The sequence below is a fragment of the Tasmannia lanceolata genome, unplaced genomic scaffold, assembly GCF_043159265.1.
Source record: "Tasmannia lanceolata isolate RefF3 unplaced genomic scaffold, GAP_Taslan_0.1 ptg000002l, whole genome shotgun sequence".
Classification (NCBI taxonomy): domain Eukaryota; kingdom Viridiplantae; phylum Streptophyta; class Magnoliopsida; order Canellales; family Winteraceae; genus Tasmannia; species Tasmannia lanceolata.
The window spans coordinates 53,480,890-53,494,623 of record NW_027518679.1 but is presented as its reverse complement, the minus strand read 5'-3'; the positions used below and the strand labels follow the sequence as shown (position 1 = coordinate 53,494,623).

Sequence of the window (13,734 nt, the reverse complement as noted above, 5' to 3'; positions counted from 1 at the left end):
TATTTATCTTTTATACTTTAACACTCCCCCGCACGTGTGGCCCACTTGGCAAACACGTGGCACATGTGGACCCACTTTGGGTTGACCATCGCATGTGGATTTTTGCTATCTGGGAGGTTTGAACTTGAGACCTTTGCTTTAATACCATGTTGAATTATGATATTTTACTAATTTCTGAATGTATTACAATGAATCTCAAAGTGTGCTTATATAGAGCACATAAAGATAAACATAGAAATAAATCAAGACAACTATGGAAAGATATAACACTAGAATATTCTAATCTAACCTAATCAAATCTACTTTCCTAATCTCTCTTGCTTGCCTCTTCTAATCCACTTGGCTAATTTATCTAGTTGCTTCATTTAGCCAACTTACCCAATCTACCTCCAAGATGATCCAACGGTGGGATCTTAACCCAATCTAACTGTTGGATCCCACATATTCTAACAAAGAGTAATCATAATACACTAGAAAAGGTTGTCCCACATAAAAAAGAGGGGCGACTATATCACCTCCCTTTTCATTTTTGCTCCTATATGACTTGGTTTGCTTGCCTTCTTTTCCTCTAACCTAATCCTGCTGCTGTCAAACATGCTTACTGGCTCGTAAAGAGTCTATAACAGCTTCTTTGCATGAGACTAACTTTTAGAGGCTTGAGAATTATTTTTTATCATCTGATAGCTGTTGCCTAAGGGTTTGAGTTGTGATGAAGTTTACCATGTCGTATAACAATATTATACGTAAAATTTTCTCCCTTAGTCTTTTTTCCTCGTGGTCTTTTGTTGGAATGTTTTGAATGCCTTAGGCACACGGAGGCAGCACGGAGAGCAGTGGCCTTGGTGATATATTTAATTCACATGTTGGACACTTAACCAGTGCTCATTATGATTTCCTTCGGCAATGGGATCGAGTAATTGATTTGGAAGCTAAAGAAACCCAGGTATTCTTTTTCAAACCACAATGCAAATTGCATTCCGCATTAGTGCACACTTGCTAATATTGTTTTCAATCTCAGGATGCTAAGAAGGAGATATGGCGTTCGTCTAGATCAAGGAGAGATCATAGCAACACAGGACTTTCTTCCATTATTCTTGATGTTTCAAACGAATACTTACCAATTAGGCCTTCTAAAGATGGCCAATTCGTTTATCGTTTTGTGCGTCAAGAGCTGCCTCCTTTGCATGATCCAGAAATGCAAAATGAAAACAGACTAGATGCTGCCTCACCTGTAATGAACAACTTGGACAGCACGCTCAGACGTGGAGACTATGTGGTATTGTTCTTTGTCATTTGCTTAACAATGCTTTCTTGTTAATTTCTCTAACAGCTTACTAGCGACATTGTTGGAAGTTCTAACATGCACAAGTTTGTCATAAAACTTTGGTGACTTCTATCAGCATCTCATTGTTCTTTATGGAAAAATATTCTTTTGTACACAGTTTATGCATTTTTGTTGAATTACCTTAGGAGGAATCTAATTCTCCGTCGATGCAATTCTATTGGATTATCATACAATTACAACCTAGCTGAGATCGATCTCCATAATTTTGGATATGGGTGTATGATGCTGATGCATCTGTTCAGATCGGTCATATCGATGTTCAAATGCATCGGATTGACGATCATATGGATCAGATAGATTGATGATTGGACTGTTGATTTTTCTCTGATTGATGAGTGGATCGTTAAAATTGCCCAGATCGAAGATTAGATGGTTCGGATCAGCGACCGGGCCTTGGAATTAGCCAAGAGCTATCATCCAAAGACGGTTCATCCAAAGACTCTCAGGAGGTCTAAACACCATTTTTTTAAATAGCAGCCAAACATCATTCGTTCAGCCATTGGTCTCTAGTTCAAACGTGAACTGCATCCCCTTATTTCTCACGGTCCTTGCATGAGCAATCCGCTCCAGCGACTCCCATCAAGTGGTATCAGAGTGATTCTCCTCTGCACAGGTTCACATTATTTGGCATTAGACTACGGTTGTGCAGGAGTCCCATCTATTGCAGATCAGGAAAGAGATTGGGTTCCAAAAGCACAATTTCGTGTTATGTCCGTTAGTTCCATAATTATCGTATCAACGGCAATCGATATAACTTTTTGCTGGAATATCCAATTCATGCAATTCCAATTGGAGAATTCTCTGATTTTTCTCTAGTTTCTCTGAATAAAATTTACTAATTAGATTCAAAGAATTTGACAATGCGATATCCAATGCATTGACAAGAGCTTTTCTTGTCTTGTAAACCGTAATCGACTATCAACGAGAACGATATACTTTTCAGAGCTTATTGCAAAAGAATTCCTGTATTTTGCCGAACTTGGCCACCGAGACAACAGACATAGTACAGGTATTACTCCCCAATGAGTTTCATAGACGGACATAGACACCGAGTTTCTTTAGAAGTTAGGATGACGGTTGTAAGCCATAACACAACAGGTAAACGATCTAAGTGCACATAATGCAGAACCTCTTCCGATGTACCCATCCCATTTTCAAGAAGGGAAGCAACTGTATCTTTACCCATGGATGCAGAGAAGACATCTTTGCCTCTGGAAAAACTTCAGTCAGCTGATCTTTGATTTGGAATGGCTCCTAAGCGAAGTATTAATGTTGGACAAAGCATTGACGTTATGCAGATTTCCCGACACAAGCTCTTCATGGCTGAAATTAACACGAGGCAAAAGAAATTCAAGGAAGTCCATGCAGAGCGGCGAAAACAACGGGCGGAAACTCACCGACCACAGGGGCAAATAGACTTTACTTACTGAGCAGAAGTTTTTTTTATGTTATTATCATCTTGCCATTGATTTGCTTTAAAGCTGAAATCCAAAAATTTGGTACTTGGGAAACATGGTTTAACACGTTCAAATTCAAGCGTTTAGTTGAAAGTAATTTGTACATATCTCTTGCACTATTATCACTGATTTATCTCTTCATTCCCAGAAACGTTCTAGACTTTCTTGAATATATATATACCTCTGTGATTATGTTTAGGTATCTGAAACATAAAATTTGCATCATTTCTATCAGCACACATTTTTCATGTGCACGACTTATACCTCTGTGATTATTTCTTTACATACTCTCCCATTTCGTTTTCAGATACTTAGTACGAAATCTGGGCACGTAGCAGTTGCAAATGGAGTCATAGCTGACATCAGCCAATTTCATATTTCAGTAAGAAACTGATATCCTGTATGGTATCTTGTATCTGCTTGTTTTATATTTATTTATTGTAAAGGAACTGTCCAGTGAGGTGTAACCGCATTATAATTCGTTGAGGCACTCATATTCAGTGTAGATAGGCCTGACCTTTTGCCTATTCAGTTGTCCACTTATTTCTTGGAAGTCGACAGATGTCAGTCGAAAGCGACATATGCTGGTCGAAGTATAAACCATCAAGGCGTGGTCCACCTATCTAACATAAGCCTGCTTCACTGCATTATGATTTGTTCACGCTTTACTAGATAATCCTTGGTTGTGTACCTTTCTGATAGGCTCTTAAGCTCAACCACTAGCTTATCAAATTTTGTTATGTTATTACCTCTGCACGTTAAAATATAAGATAATAACTAGGGATTGTTGTAATTTGTGGCTTCCATATTATTATTAGGTTTATCGCCCTTTGTTACTTTAAATTTGTATTCATTGTAAATTATTTTTATCCTAGGTCTCGTTTACTCGTCGCTTAAGGCTTCCAGCGAGCAACTCTTCTTCAGAGGCTGCAGATCTCAAACAGGAGGTTTGGCGGATTGACAAGGATGAAGTTGCTTCCTCATATGCAATTATGAGGTATTTTCTGCATCACAACTATGACTTTTTTGCCCTTTTGAAGATTACCATAGCCGCATAACATACTTGGTTTATGAAAGAACTGTTTTGACATGAACAAACTGCATTTACTGCATGTCTTTGTTTACATGAAGATTCAACCTCATACAACTGTTTCTACAAACTCCGCAAAGTTCCCATCTTAGGAAGATGATTGTTGATCTGGAGGTGAATATAAATAAGCCTGTATATACAGTTCTCTCAATTCCATTGTTTATATGTGACAAATCTTACCAAGATCCGAAATTTTTAACAGGTACCCCGGTTTGATAGTGGGGGCATATTCAGCCAAGATCCAGCCCTATCATATGTTCGTTCAGAGAAGAATTTGAATGACGATCAACGTAGAGCTGTCCACAAGGTTCATTATGACTAATGAGTTTTCCATTCTTCATGCAGTGCTTCAATATCTCCCGTTTGTTTCTTCCTATTTTATTTCCAATGGCATTAGTGTGAGCTATTCTTAGTGGCCAGTGAGATGAAGTATTCATCTACCCCAAATACTTGGTGTCCCTTATCACACAATTTGATATTTCAGATTCTTACAGCGAAGGATTACACCCTTATTCTAGGTATGCCTGGAACAGGCAAGACATCCACTATGGTGCATGCTGTAAAGGCATTGTTGATTAGGGGCGCTTCTATTCTGCTTACATCCTACACAAATTCAGCTGTTGATAATTTACTAATCAAATTGAAATCTCAGGTTATCTCTATTCCAGATGTATAACTATGCCAGCTTGTTATGCAATCTCCAAGATTTCTTCTATCTCTTGACGTTTCACATCTTTTTTTACTTATTTATTTTTGAAAATGACATTTTTTTTATAATAGTGGTGCTGTACCAAACTTGCTTCTATGCTCTGAACAATTCGGTACTTGGACATTCTGTTTGTTTATTCAGCTAGTTTTTACGTGTAGCAGCTGACCTATAAAAATTTTAGACAATGCCTTCTTTAAAGCAACATATATGTCATTACAATCATAATTGAAAAGATAGATGGTTAGTTTACTTGTAGACTTGAAATAATCTTCTTTCACTGATATCATATTTTTTCCAAATGTTTAGTGTTCTTCAATTTTGCCGACCCCAACTAGTTTGGGACAGAGGCTTAGTTGAGTTGAGTTGAGTTGAGTTTAGTGTTCTTCAATTTTGACGAATTTATTCAATCATTCTATAATATTCTTTTTGAGCAAACTTCCCGGAATGATTCTTTCATTTTTTTATGTGGGAAATGCAACACCGGCTATATAATACATATTGTTGAGTTGGGTGTCTTGAATTCAAACCCGTTTGGGGTTCGAAATATTGTGTGCGACCCGGATATAGGCCCAGCCGTTTTATGTGTTTTCGGCCTGATAAAACTAACTTATGGTCCGCTTTATATAAAGGGAATTTAGGGCTTATTTCGTATTCTTGTCTTGGAAAGAGGGTTGAGAGCTCAAAAAGGGGGGAAAAGGGTGTGCTAGGGTTTCTAGTGGGTTTTGGTGAGAGAGAAACACTGATCTTCTTGTGTAATCTCTGAATCTCGTAGTGGATTTTTTCTCGTTGCATCTGCCGTGGAGTAGGCTTTGCCGAACCACGTAAATCTTTGTGTCTTTTGTGTGATTTCTTGTATTTGCTGTTTTGTTTTGCTTTGCCACTGAAATTTCAGATATAATAAGAAGAGGGGTTTTCATAATGTGCGCGTGCGCGCACACACACAGATATATATATATATATATATATATATATATATATATATATATATATATATATATATATATATATATAGAGAGAGAGAGAGAGAGAGAGAGAGAGAGAGAGCAGCTGCACATACTTTATTTTCTCATATATATATTGTAAGGGGGCGAAGTTCGTGAGCTAGAGCTCAACCTGCGCTAGAGCTGAAAATACTTCATCTATTGTAAATAGGTGAAGAAGTAGAGGAAGATAAGAGAGGGAAATGAGGGAGGATGAGAAGAGAGGCCCTTTGGTTTCAAAAGTAAAAACCCGCGACCCCTCTCTACTTTATATATGCACTAACACGATTTACACAAATGCCCCCATCACATTACACTGTTCTAACACTCCACCTCAATCTAGATTATCAATTTTTCTCCCATTGTCCATTACAATTTCCAAAAAACTATTAACAAATGACAAGAAATCAAAGGAGTTTTGAAAGAGAGGCGTGCCAATAGTAAAACAAGTATTTAAAATTTTGTTTCAGAACATCAACTAATTATATGAAAAGGCAAATAACAGTGTATGATCATATATTCTTCATTGTAATATAGTTTTGAATCTTGCATCCTCTTTATGTTTATTAGATGCTCGTGCCTTTGTCTTTCCAAGACTTGCATTTTTATTAAACTATAGTTGTTATAGGACATAGATTTTGTACGCATTGGAAGAGATCAAGCCGTGCATGCTGAGATTCGTGGGCATTGCTTTTCAGGTCAGGTGACTTGCTTTATTAGTAATCTTTTTCCTTATTTCAGATTCATTATTTATGTTCTTACTTTGTACTTAATGTTCTCTTATGACAGCAATGGACAAGCATAGTGTAGAAGACATAAAAATAAGAATGAATCAAGTAAAAGTTGTTGGAGTAACTTGTTTGGGAATAAATCATCCTTTGCTTGCGAACAAAAAGTTTGACATATGCATAATGGATGAAGCTGGACAAACAACCTTACCTGTATGTGTACTCTTTTCTCACTATTATGCTTTCCTTTTGAACATCATTGTTGTCCGTGAACCCTTCTGAACAATATTACATTATTTTAATCGCAGTTTCCGTGTTTGTTTAAGCGGGATGCCACAAACTTGAGTTATTCATCACTAAATAAGTTGCAGTTTCCGTGTTTGTTTAAGTGGGATACCACAAACTTGAGTTCTTGATCATCTGATTATCTCTTTCACCAACTTTCGATTTAATCATGATTCTCAAACTTTTATTTTTGAGAACTGTAGACAATGCTTGGCTCAATTGTTATAGAATCAAATACTCACGTAATATGCTTGTGATGTGGTCGTGAATGAGCATAGTTTCTTACAAGTTATAGACAATGATTTTTTTAGCTGTTGAATCATAATTGTTAACGGGAGATGATATTTTCACCCCTTCTGCAGGACGCATTCGCGCCCCTTATAACGTGAACATTGGGCAACTTTAACGCTTTTTGACGTCAAATCACGTTAAAAGAGGGGCGAATGCCTACTGCAGGGGGGGTGGGGTGAAAATATCATCGCCCTTGTTAACTCCTTTCCATCTCAAGTTGAAAACTAATATCTCTAGGGTTTGGAAAAGAAAAGAGGAAAGGAAGAATGAAAATTGTATAGAAAAGGAAACGTGATTAGTTGTTCTCACTTCCCTTAGTTTTATTATTAGGGCAATATAATATTAATGAAAACACAAATATACCCTCAGCTACATGAGCAACGGCTTAGGTTTCAAATTCTCACTACATATCAACACTTCCCCATTAACCATTAAAAAAAAATTAACACTTCCCTTAAGTTGGTGCAAAGGTATCAACTAAAGCCCAACTTTCCAAGATGTATGGTGGCACATGAACCTTAACAAAAACAGGAGCAGACCTCCCTTCACAACATGTTTACCCTAAAAAGAGGCCCCACGACGAGCGAGAAAAGTGACAAAGTCATGAAAAGTAACTTCCATGGACAGACGAGGCCACCACCGAGCAGGGTGATAATGATACCTTTTCTAAGAAGCAGAATGTCCAAGCAAGACACATTTGAGAGTAGGAGGTGCCAATCATCAGCTTGGTTTTCCATTTTGATCAATGTTTCTTCTCATGACTTCTCTGCGACTTCAAGGGACCTTCGCTAGGGTGACCGAATATCCCCTTTCAAGTTCACCTTCGTAGCCGATTCTCTCAGCAGGATGCTGGACATGTGTATGACAAACAGATTATTAGAGGGTTTCAAATTGGGAAACCCAGTGGTAGAGATTTCCCACTTCCAATATGCTGACTGTTTTGGTAATCTTAGATCTCAGGAACTGCAAGATTTAAACCGATGAAGGCAGTTCGAACATAAGTTCTGGGAACTGTGTTCAACAGCTTCAGTTTGACAGTATTCTCTGCTTAGATCACAAACAGACAATGAATTGGACTGTCTGTTGTAGTTATGCTAGGATATGACGAGAGGAAATAGAGTGAATTTTTTTATTTGGGAAAACAACAGAATGCAAGCTTAAAATCTTTTTTGTAATTTGGGAAAGCAACAGCATGCAAGCTTAAAATCTTTGAATTCTAAAGACAGATTTTTGTATTATGAATGAAAATCCAACTTCAGCTCTGAAGTTTGATGAATTACATTCAAATTGAAAATTCTTGCACTACCACAAGATCGAATAACAAATCAAAGATAAAGTTTCAGGTCACTTACTCCAAGGACCATGCATTCATCAATGGAGAAACTCCTAAACACAAAGGTTTTAAAGTTCGGTTTCGGTTTCTATTTTGGTCACGACTGAAACAAAAACGTTTCGGTTTCGTTTGGAAATTTCGGTGGTTATTATTTCTTGTGATATAACAATGCCTTCTATAAGCAGAGAGAAAATATATGAGGCACTCATCTGTTTTTATAAGAAGAATGTCAGGAACAATTTGAGAAAAAATTCTCCATGTAAATCTATGGGTGCTGTTTCAACCCTTCTATTTTTTCTGATAGTAGAGATGTTACAAATAATAGACATAATGTGTTGAAAGTACTTTTTTTTTTAAATTAAAAATTACTACTAAAGGCTGTATTTGTCACTAGGGTGATAGGTTGGAACTCAGCGTCGACGAGTATTGCAGCAATTTTGTTTCCTCTTTTCCATTGACTGTGCAGTGCCTTACATCTCTTTTTTTTCAACTTTTTGTTTTGTTTTTTACTATGATTTAGCCGACACTTTGAATTTTCAGCAGTCAACACCGACACGTGTGTTAACACTATCCACCCTCCCCTAAACCTAAAACACTTCTTCGAATATTATATTCATTGTATCTTACTGATCTCTCTTTCTCGATGCATATTCGAGACTGAAGATAATTAGATTAGATTGGTGAATGCATTGTTATTTAATTATCTCATATTTCTTTGAGACTTAAAGTTGCTTCATCCTAAGATTTATTTGTTTGTTAAATGAATATCATATTTATTTTGTTGTAAATTATGAATAGTATCAGTAATTTTATATGCAAGTATGTGTATGGGTGTGCCACCGTTTCTAGATTCTAGGGTTCTGTGTCGAACACCATTGTATCCTTGTCAACACTCGACACACAAGTCCGTGCCCACAGATCATACGTTTTTTTGAAATCCATCTTGCAAATTTTCACTTTCTGTAAGCATCAACTGCCGACTGTTACATCCAAAATTTCAAGTAAATATTTATACGATTGCCTTTCAAAGCAGGAAAATCCAAACTCAGTGGTGCTGCTTTGTGTTGAAAATTTATAAGTTCTATACAAAATGATTTAGATTTTTATTTCAACATTTCCTTTCATATTATCCCAAATCAGATTTTGGTTTATATTGTGCGTGTTTGTTAGGTACGATCCATGAGGGAATGGATGAATTCTGGAGCCAATCTAGATCACAGAGCCTAGCTCCTCTACACTCATTCACTTTTTTTTGGTGATTGATTTTCCATATGCAGGTATCTTTAGGTCCCTTGATGTTTGCTTCGACATTTGTGCTTGTTGGAGACCATTACCAGCTACCGCCACTTGTCCGGGTATGCATCCTATGTTAGTTCTTGAAATCTTTATCTTGAAAACCTCTGCCACTTTACACTTATAATTTATTGATCACTAGGCATATTTGTATTTCTTTTTTAGAGCACAGAGGCTCGGGAAAATGGAATGGGGATAAGCTTGTTTTGCAGGCTTTCTGAAGCACATCCTCAAGCAATTTCAGCCTTGCAATGCCAGGTTTTGCTGAATTATTGATTAGTTTTTGTACGATGCCCCGTCTTCTCTTTTTTTAATTTAATGAGTTAATGAAGTATTAGTATTTTGTAACATGCAGTACCGCATGTCTGCTGGTATTATGGAACTATCAAATGCTTTAATATATGGAAACAGACTGCGTTGTGGTTCATCAGAAATAGCAAATGCTAAGCTCAATTTTTTGGGTACAAAGCCTATTACATCATGGGTAAACAAGGTAAGTTAAGTATTTGCAGAAGGTTATGTTTTAATTTTTGTGTTTGCTAACATGTGTTTATATTTATGCATTATCAGTTGCATCCCAGTGGCATATTAAGTGTGGAATGATCAGAAACTAGTTTCTTTGTTTATGCTGGCAATGAAGTTATATATTGGTGCTAAATTAGACATTTGTAAAAGTGTGGAGTAATCAGAAATTATTTTGCTTGTTTATGCTGACGATTGAATCATGCACCTGTGCTAAACTATTTTATTATCAAATTTTTTTTTTTTGAAAGGAAAAAGTGACATTTTTGAAATTTTATTTATTTTCAATGTATGCATATTATTTGAAGAATGTTAACTACCATACTACGATTGAAAGTTTTTAGGGTTTGGGATCTGACATGGGTACTTCGCCAGTTCAGAAGAATCCGTATAACACGGCTCACTATTCAAGTTCATGTTACCTTGACAGTTAAAATCCTTAGCACATGCCTTAGCATCCTTGACAGTTTGGCTTTAAACATCAGATGTGTGTTAAATCATGAGTTGGATGCATTTATACATATGGATGCTTGTATATTTTTTTATAAACATGTACATCTATGGTCACGTGTTTAATGCAAGTTCATATATCTAGGCACGGGTCTATATTGTATGATTCGTTATTACTTATTCATTTGTCATTTTAATTTTCACTCATTTTCAGTTCCAAATTTCTGCAGGTCCTGGATCCACTCAGTTCGGTCATATTTATCAACACAGGTTTAAATTTTTCTTATTGTTTTCTATATACAATTCAATGCTTTTGGTATGTAGCTTGTACTTAATGAAATCCTTCGTAAAAAAATAGATTTGCTACCTGCTCTTGAGGCGAAAGAACAAAAGAATGTAAATAACCCAACAGAGGCATACATTGTTGCAGAGGTATGACCATCTCTCAGAATCCCATCGAGATAATAGTGCTTTTTTTTTGGAATGGTCATCGAGTTGACCTTTCCCTTTTGGATTTCTTTCTTTTATTGAGTGCAGAGTGAAATTAATTTCATTGGTAGGTAATCATATCTTTATTTTTTTACTCTTATAGATCATTGCAGAATTGGTGAATGGAGGCATTAACAGGGATGAGATTGGCATCATCACCCCATACAACTCACAGGCAAACCTCATCCAACGTTTAGTTGGCACAACTGTGGAGATACACACAATTGACAAATATCAGGTTACACTCACACATATTAGTTGGAAAAGATGTTAAACGACTTTTTACCATTAAAAAAAACAAATTTTTGTGCGCAATCCCATGGATTTTACAAAATGGCCAAGTGACCTTTGAATTTCAATTAGCTTAGATGTTCTTCAACTATGTTCCATAAAAATCCATTTTAGTTGACAAATACCAAGTTATACTGTGACACACATTAGTCTGAAAATATGCTTAAAAAACTTTTTATGCAAATGAGCTGCAATCCCATGGATTTTACAAACATGGCCAAAGTGCCCTTTGACTTTCGAATGCCTTAAATGTTCTTCAACTACCATAGGAATCCATTTTGTTAGCTGCACTTTTCCTATATCAAGTTTTGAACCCATTGTACTGAAAGAGTGTCATGCCATTGTTATCGATTTTTATTTATTTTTGTATGTGATTAAGTTCATGCCATTGTTGTCGAATTTTTTTTTGTATGTGATTTAGTTCATGCCATTGCTGTCAATTTTTTTAATGATCGTGATGTAGTTATTTTCTTGTAGATGGTTTTCTTTTTTCTTTTATTTTTAGTTGGAATTTTTTATAGGTCATAGCTACTTGAGCATAACATTTTGAACCAGTTATTTATTTATTTCTTTTTCTTCCTGAGCCAAGAGCAGGGAAGAGATAAGGATTGCATACTGGTGTCATTTGTAAGATCCAGTGAGAATCCAAGGACCTGCAATTCGACTTTGCTTGGAGATTGGCATAGAATTAATGTGGCTATCACACGTGCCAAGGTTAGCAACTATTTGTTATCCTGTTCTCTGTGAATTGTATTATAACTTCCTCAGCCGACCCCAACTAGTTTGGGACAAAGGCTAGTTGAGTTGAGTTGAGTATTATAACTTCCTTACATCTCTTGCCTGTGATCGCCCTTTAAAATATTTGGCTGTTATTGTAGCATATTTTGGATTTGAATAATGATATGGTAACCGAGTATGGAACCAACAAATAGCCCCTTCACATGTTAACAACTACATGGCTTTATCTTTTCTTTTTTTTGCTTTTTCATTAAAATGCAAAACTACCCCTCCCTATGCCATGTGTCGTATAGTGATTTGTTCGGTTCTACTATCGGTTAGGCAATTGGTTTCCGTAGCAGCACTCTTTGGATTTATAAACATTTTGATATTCTTTTGAGCATGCAAGGAACATGACCCTTATTGTTATGGTGTTGCAGAAAAAGTTGATCATGGTTGGGTCATGCCGAACCCTTTCCAAGGTTCCATTGTTGAGGCTATTGATTGAAAAAGTCGAAGAGCAGTCCGGCATTTTTCACATCTCCAAGAAGGATATTCTTCACTTGGGAGAGCTCAAAAAATGCTCTCAGATGAGTGTATAGTAAGTTTTTTTTTTTTTTTTCTCAATTTTCCGTCAATTTTGTCGTTGTGTTGTATTCCATTTAGAAATGTAAATTAAATGAATGAAAATCAACTCTATTTCTTTGGGCATAAAATAAAATTTACCCATGTTTAATCACTTAAAAATGGGTGTTAACTTTGTTTTACGCCCATTTTACGTCTAAGCGGAAGGAAAGATTTAGATGAGGAGGTTAATGGAGTTGAATTTTTAGAAAATGTCTATTTCCCATCTCTCATTTGTAGTTAGCATTTTAGTAGATGTTCAAAATACTGTTCTAGTGTACCTTACTAGTTACTAGTGCGCCTTGTGGATGACTACATACAATGCAAAAAATAAAGAATAGTCACCTGAACGTGGCCATGCTGCTATTTTTATCGGCCTTCTGGGATCCTGTGAGAACTAGAAGTCCATGTGGAAAACTCAACTGCAAAACTTATTCCAGAATTAGCTTGTATTCAACATTTGTTGAATGTCTAATCCAGGACAACTATCTGGGGTTAAGATTGTCTAGGATAAACAGAATGTCTACAAACAAGAAGTAAAACTAATTCCGGAAAAGCTATCCATGACAACATGCAGATCGAGGCAAGGTCTTATTCTATGTTTATCTATCCTTCAATCAGTGTCCACAAACTTTCTGTGGTAATCGTGAAAAATTATGATGTAGAGTTTTTTAGACTTTATAATCTCTCATTTCTTGACTAACGTAAGACTTCAAAGCACCAATTTCTTTTAAACCCCTACAGAAGTTCCTATATGAAGAGTCCTAGACATTCTAAGAGTGACCCACAGTCTGAGTTCCTAGGGATTTAAAATCCTGCACGACTAACTCCTCTTAGGATTCTCAAATGGTAAAAAATGAGAGAATCCAATCACAGTAGTGCTGGAGAAGGTAGTGGAATGGGTAATGATTCCCTAGACCCAGTTGACATAAAGTGCCATGCGCACTGTGAGCTAGGCCATGTTATTGAGAAAATGCTGATACAGCTGTGTTTTACTGGAGTTGCTCTATGAAAAATCAGGGAAGTATTCCTGAGGCCTCGTTTATTTTGGATTTTGAGAACCGATTGTGAGTCCAATAATCAATTTTTTACTCACAATGGAATCTCAAATCCCAAAACACGGCCTGAGT

General features: G+C 36.4%; 1 protein-coding gene across 1 annotated transcript in view; it reads left to right on the top strand.

The window, feature by feature from the left end:
• EMB2411 (DNA replication helicase) overlaps positions 1 to 12,824 on the top strand; it is a 28,213-nt gene extending 15,389 nt beyond the window's left edge. Inside the window, exons 18-34 of the mRNA XM_077381052.1 lie at positions 809 to 943; positions 1,019 to 1,276; positions 3,110 to 3,184; positions 3,678 to 3,799; positions 3,934 to 4,006; positions 4,095 to 4,199; positions 4,377 to 4,544; positions 6,210 to 6,279; positions 6,371 to 6,522; positions 9,496 to 9,573; positions 9,677 to 9,769; positions 9,867 to 10,004; positions 10,714 to 10,753; positions 10,842 to 10,915; positions 11,076 to 11,210; positions 11,858 to 11,977; positions 12,421 to 12,824. Coding sequence (XP_077237167.1) covers positions 809 to 943; positions 1,019 to 1,276; positions 3,110 to 3,184; positions 3,678 to 3,799; positions 3,934 to 4,006; positions 4,095 to 4,199; positions 4,377 to 4,544; positions 6,210 to 6,279; positions 6,371 to 6,522; positions 9,496 to 9,573; positions 9,677 to 9,769; positions 9,867 to 10,004; positions 10,714 to 10,753; positions 10,842 to 10,915; positions 11,076 to 11,210; positions 11,858 to 11,977; positions 12,421 to 12,582 — 1,998 coding nt within the window. The 3' untranslated portion in view covers positions 12,583 to 12,824. The remainder of the gene's footprint in view (positions 1 to 808; positions 944 to 1,018; positions 1,277 to 3,109; positions 3,185 to 3,677; positions 3,800 to 3,933; positions 4,007 to 4,094; positions 4,200 to 4,376; positions 4,545 to 6,209; positions 6,280 to 6,370; positions 6,523 to 9,495; positions 9,574 to 9,676; positions 9,770 to 9,866; positions 10,005 to 10,713; positions 10,754 to 10,841; positions 10,916 to 11,075; positions 11,211 to 11,857; positions 11,978 to 12,420) is intronic.
• The last annotated feature ends 910 nt before the right edge of the window (positions 12,825 to 13,734 follow it).